This window comes from Squalius cephalus (genome assembly GCF_949319135.1).
Source record: "Squalius cephalus genome assembly, chromosome: 2".
In the NCBI taxonomy this organism is placed as follows: domain Eukaryota; kingdom Metazoa; phylum Chordata; class Actinopteri; order Cypriniformes; family Leuciscidae; genus Squalius; species Squalius cephalus.
In genome coordinates this window covers 44,739,258-44,759,879 of record NC_137123.1, presented here as the reverse complement: position 1 = coordinate 44,759,879, position 20,622 = coordinate 44,739,258, and the positions used below count along the sequence as shown (strand labels likewise).

General features: G+C 38.0%; 1 protein-coding gene across 3 annotated transcripts in view; it reads right to left on the bottom strand.

Annotated features, from left to right (window-relative positions):
- cntln (centlein, centrosomal protein) overlaps window positions 1–20,622 on the bottom strand; it is a 175,123-nt gene that overhangs the window by 151,767 nt on the left and 2,734 nt on the right. For all 3 annotated transcript variants that reach the window (XM_079863540.1, XM_079863542.1, XM_079863541.1), the window contains exons 3-9: window positions 20,289–20,377; window positions 18,736–18,820; window positions 14,078–14,212; window positions 13,317–13,466; window positions 9,181–9,314; window positions 8,938–9,100; window positions 8,629–8,793 (exon numbers count right to left, since the gene is read on the bottom strand). In XM_079863540.1, the coding sequence (XP_079719666.1) occupies window positions 8,629–8,793; window positions 8,938–9,100; window positions 9,181–9,314; window positions 13,317–13,466; window positions 14,078–14,212; window positions 18,736–18,820; window positions 20,289–20,377 (921 nt within the window). The remainder of the gene's footprint in view (window positions 1–8,628; window positions 8,794–8,937; window positions 9,101–9,180; window positions 9,315–13,316; window positions 13,467–14,077; window positions 14,213–18,735; window positions 18,821–20,288; window positions 20,378–20,622) is intronic.

Here is a 20,622-nt window from a genome sequence, read left to right as displayed (position 1 = left end):
ACACTTCCTCTGTAATCCTCAGGAGGCCAATTCTAGATTTGGTTTTCAATGGCTTTTGACTAGAAAAAGAGAATCTACAAGGCTTAAATGCTGATTTACTGTAGATCAGAGAATGACACAGACAGCATAGTGACAACCTGGGTCACGTCGTTACTGTACATCAGACTACCGCAGGAAACGGAGAGATAAAAGGAAATATGGATGTAGCAAAGCACAGAAAAATCCTGAGGGGAAAATAGATCACTGGTATTTACTTCCAAAGAACAATGACTGAAAATACAGAAAAAGCAACACAGTGGCCCAGTCAAAGTTCAGATCACAATTCAACATCTGTAGAAATGACTAGTTCAAAAACAGCCCCTGTTACATCTGGAGTTACAGCAATTTTACCAAGAAAAAAAAAAAGAGTCTAAATTAATGATTAAAGTTGATAATTATCCTTAACAATAAACAATGCACTATTGTTGCTTTTGTACGAATTCTAGAGAGGGTACTTTCGCAATGACACTTTGCATAACAAAACAATCTCTGGCTCTCTGGAAACTTGACTCTGATTGGTCAACTGAATCATTTTGGTCATATATTTTTGTGCTGAATTGTAATGCTCTGTTGACTTAGGCAACAAATTGTATACATATCTGTGCTAGTTTCATGTCTCTTCTATCACTTAGTTTAGTGGACTCTTTCTTCTCACAAATTAAATTATTTTTAACAGTCAGCTGATCAGTATGTAAAAATTAGCCATTTTTAGGTGATAAAACATTCCTTTATCAAGCCATTATACATTACTCTTACGTTATTATTATTATTATTATTATTGCCAATAGTAGTATTAATTAAAAAAGTTTCTAATTAAAAAACTAAGAACATATTTGTCATGGGGTGGAAGGATGAACCCAATTGCAGACAATATGCAAACACACAAGGTTTATTTATAACAGAAAACAGGGAAAACAAAGCCCACGAGGGGGTAAAACAGAGGTAAGGATGGCTGACTAACAAGCAAGACAATAACTAGACTAAGAACTGGGATATACTACATACAACTCTTCAGACAAAAACTCTTACTTGACAAGGAACTCTCAGCAATGGTACAAACACAGGCAGATTAAACATTGATTGACAATGAACCGCCACAGGACAGAAAACATGAGGGGATTAAATAGAGAGCAAATGAAGAGGGCAACAGGTGATAACGGTGAAACAATAATGACTAAACAAGGATAACAAGGGGGCGGGGTTAAGTAAGGAGACACCACAAGCACATGGCCCAAACAAATAGCCATGTGCTTGTACACAAAACATGGGTCTGTCATGATCCTGCCTCAAGACTAAAGAAAGACCGGGACTAGATGGCAGAATCATGACAATATTATTATTCATGCAATAAACAGTAATTAGAAATAGGGGTGAGGACTGTCTTCAAAATAAATGTAATAAAATATACTTGTTTCAAAAATGAATTTATTTGGCTTAATCCCACTGAGGCAAAGTTGTATTGAATCTTTGAAATTTTGATTATTTAAATGGAACAGGCCACATCTATCTTTCTAACCACAGAAGAACATGATTCCAGTCTGAACTGGCCTTTGAACTCTTCTTTAACCCCAACCAGCAACACAATAGGCTTCTCTTTTTTTTTTTTTTTTTTTGGACTTTCCTTGCTCCATCACTCCTACCGTATTCAAATGAGAGTCTGGTCTCGCGCATCTCCCTTTGCTGATCAGCACTTTGATCATTCCTAACATTTAAAATTAAAATAAAGCTCTAACAACCAGTGCATTACAATTTAACAGGTGTTCAGGTAGAAGCTGATACAGAATTTCAGATTACAGAATACACATCCCAGTCAGTGCAATTATAGTGGGGAACGGAAAGCCCTCTTGACTGTGTTATACCTTGGGATAACTGATCAGATCACTTTGATGTCTGTATGAAAAACAGTTAAGAAACAAAACAGCAAGGCAGTCGCTACATGTGTTCGGTAAACACATTTTTATAATTCAAAGCAGAACTCTGCATAAAGCATGCATGGATTACTGGTCATACCCAAAATGATGTGGTGTGTATCACTGTAAGGAGACACATGTGTATAAACAGACACAAAACATATCTGGCTACATCTACAACACCACAGATTGAGAACTACCTACAGTTAGAATAGTTGTACTAACTGTACCATTACTACTCCTCATGCTTAATTTTCGGTAACATTCCACACGACTGCTACAAAAACACTAAAACTTCATCCACATTCAACCATTATCCAGTCCACAAAGAAGTTGGACTGGTGACAATAAAATGGACTATGAAATGGAAACAATGAAATGGACTATGTATTCAACCGTCGACTAAAAAAAAAAGAGAGGATGACTGATGTTATTCTTTTTATTTTATATAAATATTTTAATAATTCTGGTCAATACCGATGAGCCAATAATTATTTTCATGTTACAATGACCGATAACCTTTAAATGACTGCAATTAATATGGTACCATTTTGTCTAGAATAAATAAAAATAAAACACTTCAAAATGAGCATTCACAGATTACATAAAAAAATCTTACAGATCCCAAAATTGGTATATATATATATTTTTTTTATGTTTTTAAAGGCTGCATTTATTTGATCTAAAATACAGTAAACAGTAATATTGTGAAATATTATTAGAATTTAAAATATATTGAATATTTTTGAATATATTTTTAAATTAAATTTATTCCTGTGATGAAACCTGAATTTTCAACATCATTACTCCAGTCTTCAGTGTCACATGATTCTTCAGAAATTTCCTGTTCAAGAATTTCTTTTTTTATCAATGTCAACAACAGTTCTGTAAAAAAAAATAAAAAAATTAAGGATTCTTTGATGAATAGAAAGTTCAAAAGAACAGCATTTATCCAAAATAGAAAGCTTATGTAACATTATAAATGTCTTTCCTGTCACTTTAGATCATTTTAATGCATCCTTGCTTAATAAGTTTTATTCCCCCCCCCCCCCCCCCCTTTTTTTTAAGAAAAACAATTCTTACTGACCCCAAACTTTTGAACGGTAGTGTATAATGTTAAAAAAAAAACTTTCTATTTCAGATAATTGCTGTTTTTTTCAAATGATTACGCAAGCACCTCACATGTGCACACACAACATATCAGCTCTAGCATTGCTAACTTGACAACACAGTCTGTTCATTATAAAAAAATAAAGTATTCAACCAAACATATAACAAGTTACTCAATTTAAATAGTCCATAGTACAATATGTAACGTTCATCATGAGCACCGGCCCACTATGGTGATATGCCAAGCACATTTTTGTGCATATGAAAAATTATGTTTTACGTGGATATTTTGATGTTTACATAATAAATAATAATTTAGCTTCCAAATACATAGAGAATATGGAAACGTTTGGATTTGTGCCAAATGAGAGAGGTAGGCTATGTAAGTCCAACGCCGGCTTCTGTTTCAGTTTCACTTCAAAGGTTGGGCAGGCAATTTCGGAGAGGCTAGCAATAGCAAGCTAGCATTGAAAGCATGAGATTCCACCCTCTCTTCACAGCGCTCTCTAAAGCCATGCCTCCTTCAAAACACATGAATGCACACAGCAGAGTCTGCAAAGCGTCACGAGAGAGTGATAAATTACCTTTTCTCAAAGCACATAACATTACAATAATAATAAACGTAAACAACTTCAACAGCTCTGACTTGTACCACCTGACTGCTGCAGATTCATTTCTGCATTGATAGTGTTGACATAGAAACGCATAAATTCGAGTTCGAGGACATGAACAGCTCTGGGTAGAATGTCACGGGTTGCCGTAATTATCTCATAATTACGATGTTACGATGGTGTGAACACAGCATAAGCTCGTTGTTTGTAAAAGGCGGCTGCTGTTTGTTTGTTTGTTGGTGACTGTCTAGTTGTGTCCAAATTCGCCTACTTATATTTTGCCCTTAAAGTATGTACTGTTTTTATAAAGAAAAAGTACATACTTTTGAGTGTGTAGCAGAAGAGTAGGCAAGCTTTGGGACATACTACTTCGTCATAATTGCATCTTTAACGGACAGCTCTGTCGCTTAGTTACGTGCATCCTGTCACCGTTTAAACTGCCCTGTCATTCATCTTGTCACAGTTAAAATCCTCCACATACAATTTAATTGAATTTCCTACCTTTTCCTAATTTCCTAATTTCCTGCCAGTTGTGGGTTTTTTTTGTGGAGAATGCTCTTCATGTGTTTGCAATTTGCATAATAATGCATTTAAAAGTTAACGACCAATCGTATCTTGACAAAAGTTCTCAATAGTGTTGCAGATGAAATATAATGTGGACAACATTGAATAAATATCTCTTAGTCAGGTTAGATACTGATTATTAATGACTCAAACTCCTTTATCTAAACCTCTCTACTTGCATCGGACTGGGTCGGAAAACGCGGAATGGGTTGTAGGCAATATTAGCCGTTAGAGTGTGCACGGATCTGCACTTCGGATTCTAACCGGAAAAAGTAGACCATCTGGGTATTTTTTGAATACTCATTTCAACATACTACGATTTGGGACACACTAATTCTAATTTCAAATACCATTTAGGACAGATAGTATGCGAATTGGGATCTGTCTACAACTCTACATTGCCTTATGGAACGCGCTAATGACATATGATGTCTGGACGAGCAGGGTGCGCAGAGGTATGGAAATACATATTTGAAATGCAGGTAGGACATCGTATCATTGCCTTTGGACCAAATGCAATGATTGGACTAGAGTTCTCAAAAGTACCGTCTCACTGACTGGTCCAAGTCATTTTATAAATGTGACAATACCAGCATTTCCCTCAAGCGTTTTGAGCGTTGTTGAACGGATTCTCAAACGGCTCTGATTGGCCATTGTGTTGACGCGTTCAAAATATATGTCTCTGATTGGCCATTGTGTTGACGCATTCAAAATATATTTATCTGATTGGGCATTCAGTTGACGCGCTCAACATATACAGTATGTCTGTGATTGGCTACAATGATCAACGCTTCAAAAACCTGCCTTTGACGCTCTTTATCGAGCGCTTACACAGACACACACGTGAGCATTTGAAAGCGCCTCTATCAGCGGAGCTTGCTTTTAAACGCTCCCGTGTGCATCTATGTAAGCGCTCGGTGAAGAGCATGTTGGAATCGTCACATTTTAAAAAAATTCACTTTTTGACAACTCTAGATTGGACAAACATTTTTGGTCTTAAGACTTCCACACAAGATATTTGTACGTGTTTTACTATTTAGACCACTTCTGTTATTGATTTCTATCAGGATGTGAAGAGAGTTTCAACCAGTATAACAAAAGAAAATGCCTACCGTACCATCACATGGATTTGTTTTGCATTGCATTTGCATTATTAGGGGCCAAGCACTGAAAGTGCGTAGGCACGTATTGAAATCGTTGGCATTCTTATTCTTCTTCCGCTCTGGAAGTCTATGGCAGCCCATAGAACCGCTTGGGGGAAAGTTATGAAATTTGGCACACAGATAGAGGATACATAGCAAATGATACATAGCTGTCACCATAGCAAATTTGGAGTCTCTAACTCAATCCCTCTAGCGCCACCAACTGTCCAAAGTTCTACTCAGGTTTATGCTAAAACTTTTGACTCATAAGGGCTCTGATTCCTTGGCTCAAGCCGATTCGATTGCACCCTATGAAGTCATTTTCCGTCATGAAAATTTGCCCGCCATTTTGAAATCTCAGAAAAGCCTACTTTTTCTAATTCCTCCTAGGCCGTTGCTCCGATTTTCACGACAATTAAACCAGGTCATCTTTAGACCATGCCGAAAAAAGCTATTGAATTCATGTCGATTCGTCAAACCATTCTCGTATACCGCACAAACTAATTTTACGTAGCGCTTGCGAAAACTAACGAAAAGGCTATATCTCCTTAATGCTTTATCGTATTCAGAACAAACTTGGTTCATGTCATCACAAGTATGACCTGAGGCTACATGCTGCGTTTCGGCGCAGCGCCAACTACTGGTCCGGATATACGAAAAATGGCTATTTTTGCTTATAACTTCTGAAAATCATAAAAAATCATAAAAGTGGTCTCGTTAGATTGAGGACGTCATGCCGAGTTTTTCCATATAGACAATTTTAGGCGTTGGCCATTTTGAATTTTGTACCAAAATGCAGTGTTTTATGAATGCATGAACATATCGTTACAAAACTCGGTATGGGTCATCAGTACGATGCCCTGAAGGAACCTGAGAAGTTTCAAACCAGTGCCACCTAGTAGTAAAATAAAATGTTCAAATGCTTATAACTCTGGGTGTGGTTGACTTATTTTTACAGTAGTCATCTCCTTAGATTCCTGAAGCCTTGCCGAGTCCAACTATACCAAACATGCTAGGTTTTGCCTTACAGTTTGTGTAGCGTTGTGATTTAGCGCTTTAAAAACATTTGCAAATATCTTCGAAACCGTTAGACCGATCGAGACGAAACCACCGTAGGAAGTTTGGGAACATAGGTCGTTGGCTACACGCTGATGCCCAAATGTCAAAATATTAATAGTAAGTGGCAAGAAAATTCAAACAAAGTCAGGTGTGGATCATTTTTTATGTTTATACATATAAATGTCTATAACTCCAAAATGAAATTAGATATTTTCACCAAATTTGACACACACATGTATGGGCTCACTCTGAGGACACATTAAAAAAAAAATCGGTAGAACTGCGCCAAAATTTTCAAAAATGCTAATGACTTTTGAATAAATTTGCCTATTGTAATGACACTGGTCTTAATAGATTCCTTTGGTTATGCCGAAAACATAGATACCAATTTTGCCATAGTCAGCCAAACTTCCTGTCCGCCATTTTTATTTTATTTTAAAACCTACTTTTTCTCAAACTTCTCCTAGACCGTTTATCCGATTTTCACCAAAATCGAATCGTATCATCTCCAGACCATACCAACAAAATCTCTGCAATGCCTTGACATATTGACGCCAAACTTTGTATGTGTCAGTCACCTCACTCTGACCACACCACATCAATTTCGTAACTGCACCACCTATTGGTCGAAAGTGAAAAACAATTAAATCATATTATTAGTGACTATATGATTTTTTTCACCTATTTTGCCTAAATGCTTAAATGTATTTAATTGCTCAGTGTTGCAGTTGGTCAAACACTCCCAGACATGTTGGCATGGTTTGTTGTCTTTTTTTTGCACTTGGCCCCAATAATGGCTGCTTGCTGCTACATTTTCAACTTGTTTTTTAAAGAATATTTTTATTTTTATTCATTAAAATTATATTTTACTTATTGCATTTATAATAGGCTACTAATATTATAATATTATAATTTATTTAAATTCTTAATTGAAAAAAATATAAAATAAATACTTCCGACATACATTTAAACGATGGTGCCCATACCTGCCATGGTGTTTTTTATTTGTAATCTTTGATTTAGATCTGAGTCTTGTGTGTTTCCTAAGCTGATGTGCCATGGTGGCACCTAGCAGAATTACAAAAATACAGCATATTTTGCAAACTGCCCTTTTGCACGTCATGCCTCGTTCAAATCAACATCACAATCACAGCTCTTACGGATGCTTGTGACAGCATATCTCAACAGGTAAATATAGGCTACTTTCAATAAAAGGTCCAAAATATTAATAATACTTTTATCTGTGTTGCTATGTGTCAGGAGAGTTGACATTTCAGTAGCTAACACTCTGTATAGAGCAAACGCAAATGTCACGCTCATAATAAACCCATCCAACGTATCTGCATCGGACGTTTTTTTTAAAAATGGCGTACCACCCAGCATACCTGGTTAAAGAAGTCACTATATAATAGATAGATAGATATATAGAAGATATATAGCTACATTTATTTTTCATCATTGTTCTGTTCTGAATACCATTAATTTTAAAGGATTTGTTGTGGAGTAAGGGGAACTAATAGCTATGTTTATAGTGTTTATAATGTTTGTAAACATTTCGCTTTATTTAGGCCTACCCTACCGGTATTTTACATTAATATAATAATAAAATGCAAATTATATGTGACTTTTTTCTCAAAAGCTCAATTTTATATGTGTAGCATATTTTTTTAACCATGCAACAAACGTTTTCCAAATATCTTTATGATAAATGACTTACATTTCCTTTAAACCATTTAACCGATAGTATTTATCGATCAAATTTCTTATTGTTGATTAACGGTTAATTATAAGCATCCCTATGTAATACAAATTTGCAATATTACTGTTTATACTGTAGTTTTGATCAAATGAATGCAGCCTTGGTGACATAAGAGACTTCTTTAAAAACATACAAAAATCATACCCCACAAATATGCATATATATGTATTACCATTAGTAGGGTTAATGCCAAATGCTTTGGAGTTGTCAGACAGCATGAAGACTTGCAAAAATGAACAAAAGCTCTTGGACATCTCTTCCCATTCATCTCTTACTGAAAGGCATTTCATTTATTATGGATGCGGTTTTACTAAGAGGAGAAAAAGGAAATGAACGGTGTGTGGTTTTGCTGAAGTGCTCATTCAGCTTGCTTTGCATACAAAGGGCATTGAGCATGATGTAAATCTGTCATGGTGCTCCCCACACGGACTCACCTCACAGTGCCCCGCGGCTGCTGTGAAACTCTGCAGCTGTGCCTGGAGTTCTTGGATCTGCTGATCTCTCTGGCTGAGCTGCATGCTGAGGGCTGCTTCCCGCTGGCGGAGCGGTTCCTGGCTGTGCCAAAGGGCCTGGTATGACACGCTCAGCTCGCTGTAGAGCTGTCACAGCAGAAACAGACAGTGAAGGACAAGCTCGGTTAATGCAGTTAAGTCCTTGCTAGAACACAAGTTCACCCCCCCAGGGGCACCACGTTCACTTGTGAGGACAGGCGCTATGTTCACACAACAGATGCGCTCCTGTACCTTCTGGTAGGAGACAGTGTCTGCCGTGTGGGCCTCCTCTTGGCTGCGCAGGACTCTTTGCGTGTCCAGGTTAAGCCCCTCCAGCTGCTGAATAAGCTGGGCCTGTTCTCCTGCATGTTCCATACTCTGCTTGTATAGACACAGCAAGTCCTGTAGCTCGCGCCTGGACGCAGAAAAATCACGATCAACTCACATGGTCAGGGTTAATCAAAGCTCAGCCAGATCTGTGCAACTGCTGCTTACTTGATTTGACAGAGCTGCTGTTCTTTGTCAGCTCCTTCCCGTTCTACAGAGGAAAGCTGAAGGGACAAAGCAGTTGAGCGACTTTGAGCCTCTAGCACGTCCTGTCTGCTTCTGAATACTTCCTCTTCCAAATTCTGAAAGAGAACACACTGAATGTTTATTGGCAGCCGAGTCAATGACGCAACGTTCATTTTCTGGTCTAGATCTATCAGTTTATTCAAAAATTCATTAGAAACGCAATTCATACATGCATTCATTTACATACAATACACATGCTTCTTCTGTTAATTTCTCAATTAAAATACATTTTTAGAAACAGTTATTTGGCATCATCTTTTATTATCGTTACTTTGAATGATAAAAAAGAAAAAGCTGTGTCACGTCTTATTAAAGGCACACTATACAAGATTTGTACCGTAATATAACAGCTTCGAAATCATTTAGATGGTAAACGAACTTGTAGTAGGGCGAATCATCCCGATAGATGCCGCTGGCAAAACCAGCAATGCAGGTTTGAGCGGTAGCACCCCGACAAATCTCGCGAGAATCATGACTTGCTTTACGGCACGATGTCACATACATCAACAACATATGAAGCAGCCTCTATGGAAGACACTAGAACGCATTTCAGACGTGAATCATGGCAGAGTTGACAAAGAAAACAAAGAGAGAGCGGTCGGAAGAGTCAAGGAAAAGAAATGACGGCTCTGCGTGAGTGGTATTTACGACAGTACCGTTAAATACAAGTACTCCACAGTGACTCTAGGGGTCGCTGTTTGAGAAAACAGAAACTGCATAGTGTGCCTTTAATACTTGAAAAAAAAAAATTATATAAAAAATAATATTGTCTGCCACATCAAAATTATGTGAAGTCTACATTAATGCAAGTGCCATAGAAATATGCAGGGAAAAACACATAGAACAAGAAAATAATATCAAAGAAAGGACCCCTGTAGACACGAATGACTGTGTCGCTGTGTTCTTATTGTTAGTTTTAGTCTATTATTATTATTACCTTTAGCCTTTTATGACCAGGCTTTTTTGTGCAGGTTGTAAAATACCTTGTGGCGTTAGTCACCAAAAACGTAATTATATTTATGAATTAATAACTCAAGACATTGTAATTGTAATCCTTTTATTTTTAATATTTGGCTAGTTTGTGTGCTGCTATATATATATATATATATATATATATATATATATATATATATATACACACACACACATATATATATATGTATATATAATATATATATAATATATACATATATATATATGTGTGTGTGTGTGTGACACCTGACACCTTCCTATTCACACTGTTTTACTTCCTAATTTTTTTGGACCAAACTTCACCTTTTTTTGCCTTTGTATCAAATGCACTTCTCAAAAGAGAAATATTCCAATGATCTCACATGGATTTCCTTTTCAAACTTGGTCATAAAACATAATCGCAACTGGTAATAGGTGTATTGGGTTAGTTAACATGTTAGCTTAACTAGGTCCCTATAAAATTTGTAAACATTTTCTGGATTCCATTTTTTCTCAACTCATTCAATCTTTTCTCAAATCAAGAAACTTTCTTAATTTAACACACATATTTTTAAAAGTTTAACAAAAAATATATTTTGTTTAATTTTTCCGTTTAATTAGATTTTAGTTATCAAAAAGCATGTCTAATCAATTGAATTTGTAGATTTTCAAACAACTATATTGATTTATTTTACAATAAAAGAGCCCTGTGAAATGTATTATTTTTTTTCCAAAATTGTGTGTTGTGTTTTAATTTTAATAGATTTATGATTTAATACAAATTTATTTTCAAAAACCATGGTAATTAATTTTTTTTTTTTTTTCAAACAAAATACTGCACACACAACAAAGGTTTAGTGTTAAAATTAAAACACTGAAGACAAATTGTGGGACTTTGTTTTAATTATTACTTTGAGAGGCACACACTACTGTGCAACAGTAATATATTTGTCACATTTTCTTTTATTTTTCTTTTATTTATTTTTGTGTGTTTTGTGATGACGTTTGTGTTTTAAACATACCATTGACTTCCATGGTATGTTTGGTTACCGACATTTTTCAAATTATCTTCTTTTGTGCGCACTGCTCAGCAGAAAAAAAAGAAATTCATACAGGTTTGGAACAACTTGAGGGTGAGTAAATTATCACAGAATAAAAATTTCTGGGTGAAATATCCCTTTAACCTTTCTAGAACACCCCCCAGACGCAGTAGTGAGAATTTTTGTTTTTATTACACTTCACCAAACCCACACTACAAAAGAATCAAAGAATAGTGGAAAACCCAGTAAACCTTGAGATTATCACTTGTGACATTAGAGCAAAATATACGGATATAAGAACATATGTATAAAGCTAAATAAAAAAAAACATCTCTCAAATATTTTATAATTTCAATAAACATTTCAATTTAATTTCATGAACATTTTTATTAAACATGGACCTTTATTTTCATATTTCTGCTATTGTTGGCAAATGTAAATGTATGCAACTAATTTAGACAAGTGCAAACTGGGCCAGTACAGATATACCTGCTCGGCCAGAGTTGCCAGGATGTCGTGCATCTTCGGAAGTGGAGCCGCACACAAAGTTACAAAAAATGCTGTGCACACCACCACGCGAAATGGGAGCGCCCACACCACCTTGACATAATTTATGCCACGCGCACCTTCACTTTCGTACGGACGTGGCGAGTATAAACCAGGGCTGTGTCCAAAATCAGCCCCTATACCCTCATTCACTACATAAGTCCACTATTAGTCCACTTGAGGGATTGAATGAAAACAAGAGAGCGAATTCAGACACTGAAAATAAACAAAAGAGAAGTTTAAATAAGTCATTTAAGACAAGATTTTCTTCAAATAAGCACACTTTTGGCCCAAAAGCCCTTTTTTAGTAAAGGGCTATCTGTTTAGTAAAGAGCTTGTTTTGTAAATTGCTCCAGCTCTTTTAAGCAGGATGGATTCTGACCAGCTGTATCGTTCATCAGCTGGAAAAATTATTGTTCTGAAAGTTATTCCAATGATATTGTTCCTCTGTTTCGATATCGTCAAGGTGTGGGCTTTACTATTCTTTTAAATTTAGAATGATTTGTAAAACTGTTCCTTTATTGTTATAGTTATCCTTGGTGTGAAAATGCCTTAACGATGTATAGTTTGCCAAGATTAAAAAGACTTATTACTTTTTACATGTGCAGTAAATATAAAAAATAAAATAAAAAAACTGAAATTGGTCACCGGTGCTCCACTGTAGATTTCTAAGAGATTTTTTTCTTTTCTTTATCATGGACACTCATACTTGTCACAGACCCACTTGACAGGGAGCAGTCAGCACAAACTAACAAGAAACAAAAGAAAGACAACAGAAGGAAAGTAAAACATGAGCAACTAAAGCAGGAAGCCTATCAGCAGCATATCACAGGAACTGATGGAGATAATGAGAAGCAAACAGATGCCGAGCATCAAACGCTCAGGCCAGGGAGAGCACGGGCCAGCCCTCATTAAAAACTAGCCAGTGCTGACAGGGGCACTGAGAGAGACAGAGAACGCAGGAGGAAAGGGGACAGAGTCCGAGCACCACTACAGTCTAATTTAATTGGACTGGTTAGAGTTTAAGGTCCACACAGACCTGCCTCTGCTCTTCCCCGGAGAGTAATGAACACAAATATGTATGTAAAGCAGGTAATCACACAGGTGCTTGAGTGACACTCAACCCAAGAGGACACAGGTCCTATTAAACATACACAAATGCTGAATGAGGCCCTATGGAACATGCTAACAACAGCTCCTGCTCCGTCTGTAGTAGGTCATTATAGCCCAAGTCGCTGAGCACCGCGACAGCAGGCAGGACAGATTCGGGGCCACATGTAAAACAGCTCTGGTCACGTTGCACGGGGTACACTCCCACTGTTGAGTGGGGAAAATAAAAATTGGGCCCAACATGTTAACCCACCAAGTCATTATTTCACCCCCCTCCGAACATATCTATCAATATTTAACATTTGCGCATTGTGAGACAAGTTCATTTACATGAACCCGCTAAGAAAGTGGCAGAAAAAAAAAGAAGAAGAAGAGGAAAAAAAGAATGGGGTGCGAAGCGGGGGACCTTACCTTGACTCTGGAACTGCTGACGGCCTCTTGGTCCCGCAATCTTTCCAGCTCTGCCTGAGAGGCTGAATGCTGAGCATCTAATTGTTGCCTGGTTTCCTGCAGGGCCCACCTGCCCTCCACCTCGCATTCCTGTGCCTGCCTCCTCGCTTCCTGCCGGGGAAAAGAGAGCGAGAGACGGTCGCAGCGCTGGGATGAAAGGGCGGCAGAGCGGGCAGGACCGGAGAGAGAGGTTTGGAACTCACCTGCGTTGGCAGGGCAAGCCGAAGCCCCTCGCAGGTAGCCTGGCACAGGGGCCATCTTTAGCTCTAATGACAGCTCTAATGAGAATAGCTCCACTACAGGCCCATTAGTCCTGCCAGCCTGCCTTTGATGCTGATCTCTCGGCCCCTTTCTTTTTTTGTCCGTACTATCCTTCCCTCCCTTTGCTAAGAGAGACCCTGCAAAGACATCCTCCCTAGATCTTCACTTTATCAATTAATCATGCCAGTCCCATCAGAAGGTAATTAAGGAGAAGCCACATCACATACACACTTTCCTCTGCTCAGCCATCATTAAGTATTTATTGAGAAAGTTAGCTGCTTTTCCCAGCTCCGCTGTCACTACCACCCCCGCCCTGCCGCCGACCCGGGATTTTGAGGCCTTAGGCAATTGCCTCCAGGGGCTTGTCAGTAGCCCCCCCCCCCCCCTCCCCTTCTCTTCCCAGTGTGTCACAGGCACAAGGCAGCACTTTAAAAGTGGTGCCAGTGGAAATTTGTCCAAACCTTAAGTTGTCGACTCTTATTCCCCAGCCTGTTCTGCAGAGCTGCCAGTTCTTTCTTCATTAGACTGCACTCCTCTTCACTGCCACGCAACCGCTGGACTTGGTTGTTTATCTCCTGCTCTTGTGCCGTCACTTTCTGTTTAAAGAGCCACACGAGTGATCGTGAGAGACAGCCGTTAGTCACAAGCAATCTGGGTATGAGTGTTTACAGGACTGAGTGGTAGGTTTCATTAATAGTTTCTGTAATGGGGTCAGTTGTTGCGTGATGCGGGAAAGCATGTTACAGGCGTTTCGTTCTGTATTGCTCAATGTTTGCAAGCGGGACATGGGTTACATTTCCAAGGAATTAGCTGTGCTGTGCTGTGCTGTGACGTGTCAGCAGGACATGATAAAGCTAAAAGCATGCTTAAAGGGTTAATTCACCCAAAAGGAAAATTCTGTCATAATTTACTCATCCTCATGTCGTTCCAAACCCGTAAGACTTTCATAATCTTCGGAACACAAATGAAGATATTTTGAATTAAATCTGAGCAATTTCTTTCCCCCCATTGACAGCTACACAACTAAAGCGTTGACGCTTCAACAAGTTCATAAAGAGATTGTAAAACTAATCCATATGAATTTAGTCCAATTTTTCTGAAGAGATACGATCGCTTTATATGATGAACAGATTGAATTTAGGCTTTTATTCACATATATTCATCAGCGCACTCATCAGATCAGGAGAAAACAGAAGCTCAAACATGCATGTTCGCTTGACGTGCGAGAACCAATAAGATTAATTCTCATGAATTACACAGCACGTTTGAGCCTCTGCAAGAGATTTGTTGTCGCGCATCAAGCAGGTTTGGTTGAGCTTCTGTTTATGTTCACTGATTGTTTATATGTAAATAAAAAACCTAAATTCAATCTGTTCAGCGTATGAAGCGATTGTGCCTCTTCTGAAAATTTGGCCTAGTATTACGATTCCTTTATGAATTTTTTGAAGCTTTAAAGTGGTAGTTAAATACAACAGGTAAAGTATAGATGCACTTCACTGTGAGCAACATTTATGCTAAAGTAGGAACCTTACTACTAAATTAACTCTTTGAAAAATTTTGAACAGTGTAAAGAGTTCAATTTCGGAAACATTATTTTTGGTTTTCGGCTAAATGGACATGTTAATTTCATTTTGGTTGTATCTGTAATACATTTATTTCGGTGCAACACTAGTATCATAAAGCAGCCGTAGTGTGCATGTGTTGAACATGTCTCATGGACAGTGGAATATACACAGAAAGACTAGAACACTTGACTAAGTGTTCACCACAACAGCAGACTGTAAAATTAAGCATATTTAGGACTTAAGGACTTAAACTTTGAGGTTTAAAAAAGTTCATAAAGAGATCATAAACCACGTCAAGCAAGAACGGTTGTGCTTCCCTATACAATATTTGTTGAGCTCTATGTATGTGAGTTAATCAAAGTTTATTTGTGAATAAAAGCATAGATTCAATTTGTTCATCATATGAAGTGAACATATTTACCCATGATTAAACTGCTAGATTCATATGGATTCCTTTTACAATATCCTTATGATGAACTTTTCAAAACAAGTTTTGCTGGAATGGACTTTCAGTGGAGGGACAGAAATCTCTCAGGTTTCATTAAAAATGTGTGTTCTGAAGATGAACAAAAGTCTTAACATGAGGGTGAATAACTGATGACAGAATTTTCATTTTTGGGTTAACTAACCCTTTAATAAATGTTCTGTGTTCAGTGCAAATATTCAGAATTGGTCACAGATATCCCTGTACCATCTCCGATATTCTGTTAATGCACTCCAATTGCTAACACACACTTTAACCAGTTGTGTAGACTCAACGCTGATATCTCAAAAAAATAGCCCTGAGGTGTGGGAGGCAATTAATTGCCATGTTGGGGGAAATCACTTGAATCTTTATAGATAGAGAATTATGTTCAGTCTGTGCACCATGCAAATGCAGGTTTTAATAGAGATTTATAGCACAAGTGAAGCTCAATTCAGAATGTTGATAATGAGGTAGGCAAGCACTGTTTGAACCCCACTACTTCTCGATTGGTAGGAAAAGAGGTTTAAAGAAGTTAAGAGGTCTAGGACTGAGAGATTAGCATTAGAAATCCCCAGTGCAGTTCAAAAATGAAAGCTAATTATGTTACAAAAATGGAAGAAGAGGGGTAATGGAAGGGGGTGGGGTGGGAGGAAAGCTGGTCAAAGTTAGTGTGGAAATGCAGAGATGAGATGAGGATTCAGCAGACCATCACAGGGCCAAGGAAGGAAAAAGCAATTAATCACATTTGAGTTCATTTGGCGCAAAATTTGGATGAGACGAATGCCAGTGGTTTTGAGTGGTACCCAGAATTCTGACTATTAATGAGTTTCTCAAATTGGGCAAAATGGCGATATTCCACTAACAGGCCGCTGAAATTCAAACCTGACAGAAGAAAACTTGACTCATTCAAAATTGTAAATTAACTTTTAATCTCTTAATAATATTGCATTTGTAATGTTGGTTTTGGAACTGAAACAAATTTATGTGCAAAAATCCCTGTATAGCTGACCATAGATATTAATACATAGAAATGGTATGCGCTTGCTCTGGATATGTCAACAGATCTGTCATCTTGGAACTGTCAACATTTCACGTTTATGGTTTATTTATATAATGTATTTTGTGCAATTAATATACTGCAGGTCATATAACCCACTGTATATACAATCTATAATATATTATCAGTAGTTAATTATATATTTATACCGATATAAATACTATTTACAATTTACAACTGTATGGATGATGCATCAATATGTGCCTGACCATGAGTGCCATATTTCACATTTCTCAAATGATTAAATGTGATTTATACAACAGTTAGTTCTGGGTGTCTAATTTGATTGGTGGTGTTTCATATATAGTGCTGATATGAAGGTCATCAGAACTGGAAGGTCATCAGAACTGGAAAAACTAGAGTATGTTGAGCAATGTAAGTGGAGTTGTCAGTGTTTTCTATGCTTCAGGATCATTTAGAACAGGGCTTCTCTCACTAGTGAGTGGAGTATGGGAATTTTCTTTGTTGCTCAGGTTCACTCACATACTCTGTTCCAGTCTGTTTGTTGCTTGGCAACATTCAAAGATTGATGCTATGGCAGAAACATAATTTAATATTAATGTCTTGTTTATAGAATTGTTGTATAAAAGTAACAACACAATTGTACTGTAGTACTAAATATCAGCTCACCATGTTGATATGCAGCACACTTGCTATTATACGGTTTAAAGCATAGTTTATGGTTTAGAGAATAAATAACAGCAAAATAAAACACAACAGCATAATAGGACAAGTTAAGATGAAATTAAAAGAAATACTAAATCTACTAAATCTGTCATGTTACAAACGATCAGTGCTTCTCATCAGATGGGGGGATGAGGGGTTAGGGGGTAGTGGCCGAACCCCTGCCCCTTTAATCGTGAAAGCAAAAGTGCCCTTTTCGGTTGTATCGCAGTGTCCCACTGAACGTGATTTCCCCCGCCCCATGGAACGCGATTTCGAGCCTGGCCCCGCAGAGGTCTGTGAGCTTCCAAGGAGGTCCTTTGCTTCCCAAGGAATCTGTGCTGCCAGCTTGCCAGTTTCATAATAAACTGAAAATACTTTTACATTTCTCATAATAGATATCCCAGCAGTTTTCCAAAAGAAACGTGAAAAATAAACTAATATACTACTGTACTAATATACTTAATATGCAATAGTATTTTTTTTTATTTTACAGTGCAGTTATTACAACGTGTCTAATAGATAATAATAAATAATAGTAATAATAATTATATTTATTATGATTATAAAAATTAAAAAAACAGTGTGAATGTAATGTGGATAGTATCACAACTAAAAAAAGGTTTGAGTCATTTTCAAGTCCAGGTACAAGTCAAATACATTTTTGATTCTCTTTAATTTGGTCACTGAAAAGGGAAGCTTTTAATTCCGCTTCCAAAGTGCACCATATTGATGCATGTAACTTGTAACATGTAACTGACATTTATGACAAACCAAATCCTGTGAAAATCGTTAGAAGGGACTGTTCCAGCCTGTTGCAAAGTACATCTGTCAATTTACTTCCAGGCAGATCTTGACCTTTCCAATATGGCAGATGCGCACACGTATCACTGTAATTAGCAATAGTTTCTAATGTGAAATCTAGGTATTCATATCTATGGTGCTTACAAACTAAGCGTAATTCCTGCGATGAAAAAAATTTCATAATAATTAATAATGCTGTCATGCTGTCGGAGCCGATGTGTGGTTTTAACAGGTTGGAGTTTGGTCTGCTATGGGTTGTCAAGCCATGGCTAATCTTATTTACACAAACGAGCAGTATGGGTGGACATGTTTGACGGACTCACTGCTGGTGAAGAGACAGAGCAGCTAATGAAGCCGACTGACAGATGTTTCATTAAGGGGCATGATTAAAGGTGAATTAACAACACGGCTTCATCATTAACTGTCATCCAAGCAGATCTATCAAGCAGTCAGAGATGCTCATTAAAAAAGGAGAGACGAAGGTTTCTCAGACCACATGCATGTCTGTACACCTGTGGCTGCAGTTTAAGTTGATTTCAGAGCTGCGTAAAGCTCTCACAGTACCTGCTCCAGCTCTTGGATTCTGTAGTCTTTTGCTTGAAGGATCTCCAGAACTTTCCTGTCCTTGTTCTCAGCTTTCTGCTTCTCTCTAGTACAGCACAGATTGAACAAAAGAGCAAAATTAGAGGCGCAGGCTGCCACAGTAACGGAATACAGAAGAGGGTGAACTGATCCACTGGCCTCAGCGTATGTGTAGCCATTCACATTTGAAAATCTATTTGGGATGATGCAACAGTGATGCTTGGTTAGGAGATAAAACACTGCAGGATAGACTGGATGCTGTGGGAGAAGAAACAGGCAAAATTGCCTTTCAACCACTCAGCGCGTTCTCTAAGCTTATACCGCAGAGAGTCAACAGGGAATCATGGGATATAACTCCAGTCTCCAGGTATCAGTAATTATCGGGATATCAAAACAGGAACACTACTCACTGGGGAACACAAACACTCCTTTCCTTTCAGCATCTAACCCTCTTTAGTGGGTGTTTGGGGGGAAAAGACAAAAGAATCACAATTGGGGCAAGTTTGTTTGAACAGCCGCCACTCACCTGGGATCATTCTTTCCCTGGTTCACTTTTTCAATCTCTTCCACCCTTTCTCATTCCAACTCTCCCTGAGGACATCTGACATGATACGGCTCTCCTCAGAGTACACCACTGCCTTGAAGCTTGGTGATGTTAACCATATCCCAAGCCAAGCGTTCGCTCACTACTAGACTGGCCAGAATTCCCAGAAGCCTGTGTGCTTCACAGAGTCAGCACAATTATCATGTCAATCTCCCGTGTGGCGCTATGCTGATATATGCACACGCCCTCAGGTACATGTTGCCAGTTCTTTGAGGAGCAGCTTGGTTTGTTGGCTGTGCCTGAGGAAGGAGCTTGTGAGGGATACAGGAGAACGTAGCCTGGCTGGCGCTCTTTTATTTATCATCGCTTTTAGATCAAGGGACATACTTTCTAAGCTTGAGCTTTTGGTCACTAAAAGTTCTCCCTATCTCTGACCTTTCATCAGGTGGCGGAAAGGTTTATTTAATATTTACCTAAATGAATACAGAGCCATGCCAGTGGCCTCAATTTTCTCCCATGTGGAAAATGTTGCTCTATCTACACCTCATCATAATAACTTTAAAAAAAAGCCATGATAATGGCAATCGTTCAGCATTGCGAATTTGTTCTCTTTTTTATTTTTTTTCAACACGTTCCCATGCCACTTTTGTAGCTCCCCACACCCTCTTTGAGGGTCATAAGTCGTGTTAAATCTAGTGTATATCCCTCAAAGAGGAGTATTTTTAGCATTTAGATGGGAAGAGAGGGAGGGAGTCTATGAGGAGGATAAGAGGGGGTTTAGATCATCATCTGCTCTCGGGTTCTCTCATAACTGCATTCAACGGCACAGCCACCCAACACACACCCCTGCAGAACCACTGCGATGTGTGCTCGCAAATCAGGGATTTCTTGTGGCAGAAACAGCATTTATTTCAAGTCTGAGACATAAGAGCATAATGATTCAACAGAAGAAAGGAAATGGAAAAATCTGTCACTTTACAATGCGACTCACCTTTCCACTACAAGACTCACTGCCTGCGTGAAGTCCGGACTGGTCAATTGAAGCCGCTTCCAAAGCGACCACACAAACTCCTTGTCTGCCTATTAGAACCAAATGCAACAATAATACAATTATTTTGTTGGTGATGCTCAAAAGTAGCTTCTAAATGAGCAATTTCCAGTTCTGAGTTTCTCTTTGTATATTAATTTCTTCCCAACATACAGTATATGATATATATTGACATATAGGTCAATGATATACATGCCATGTTGTTTAACCGACATACATATATATGTGTGTGTGTGTGTGTGTGTGTGTGTGTGTGTGTGTGTGCGTATATATATAT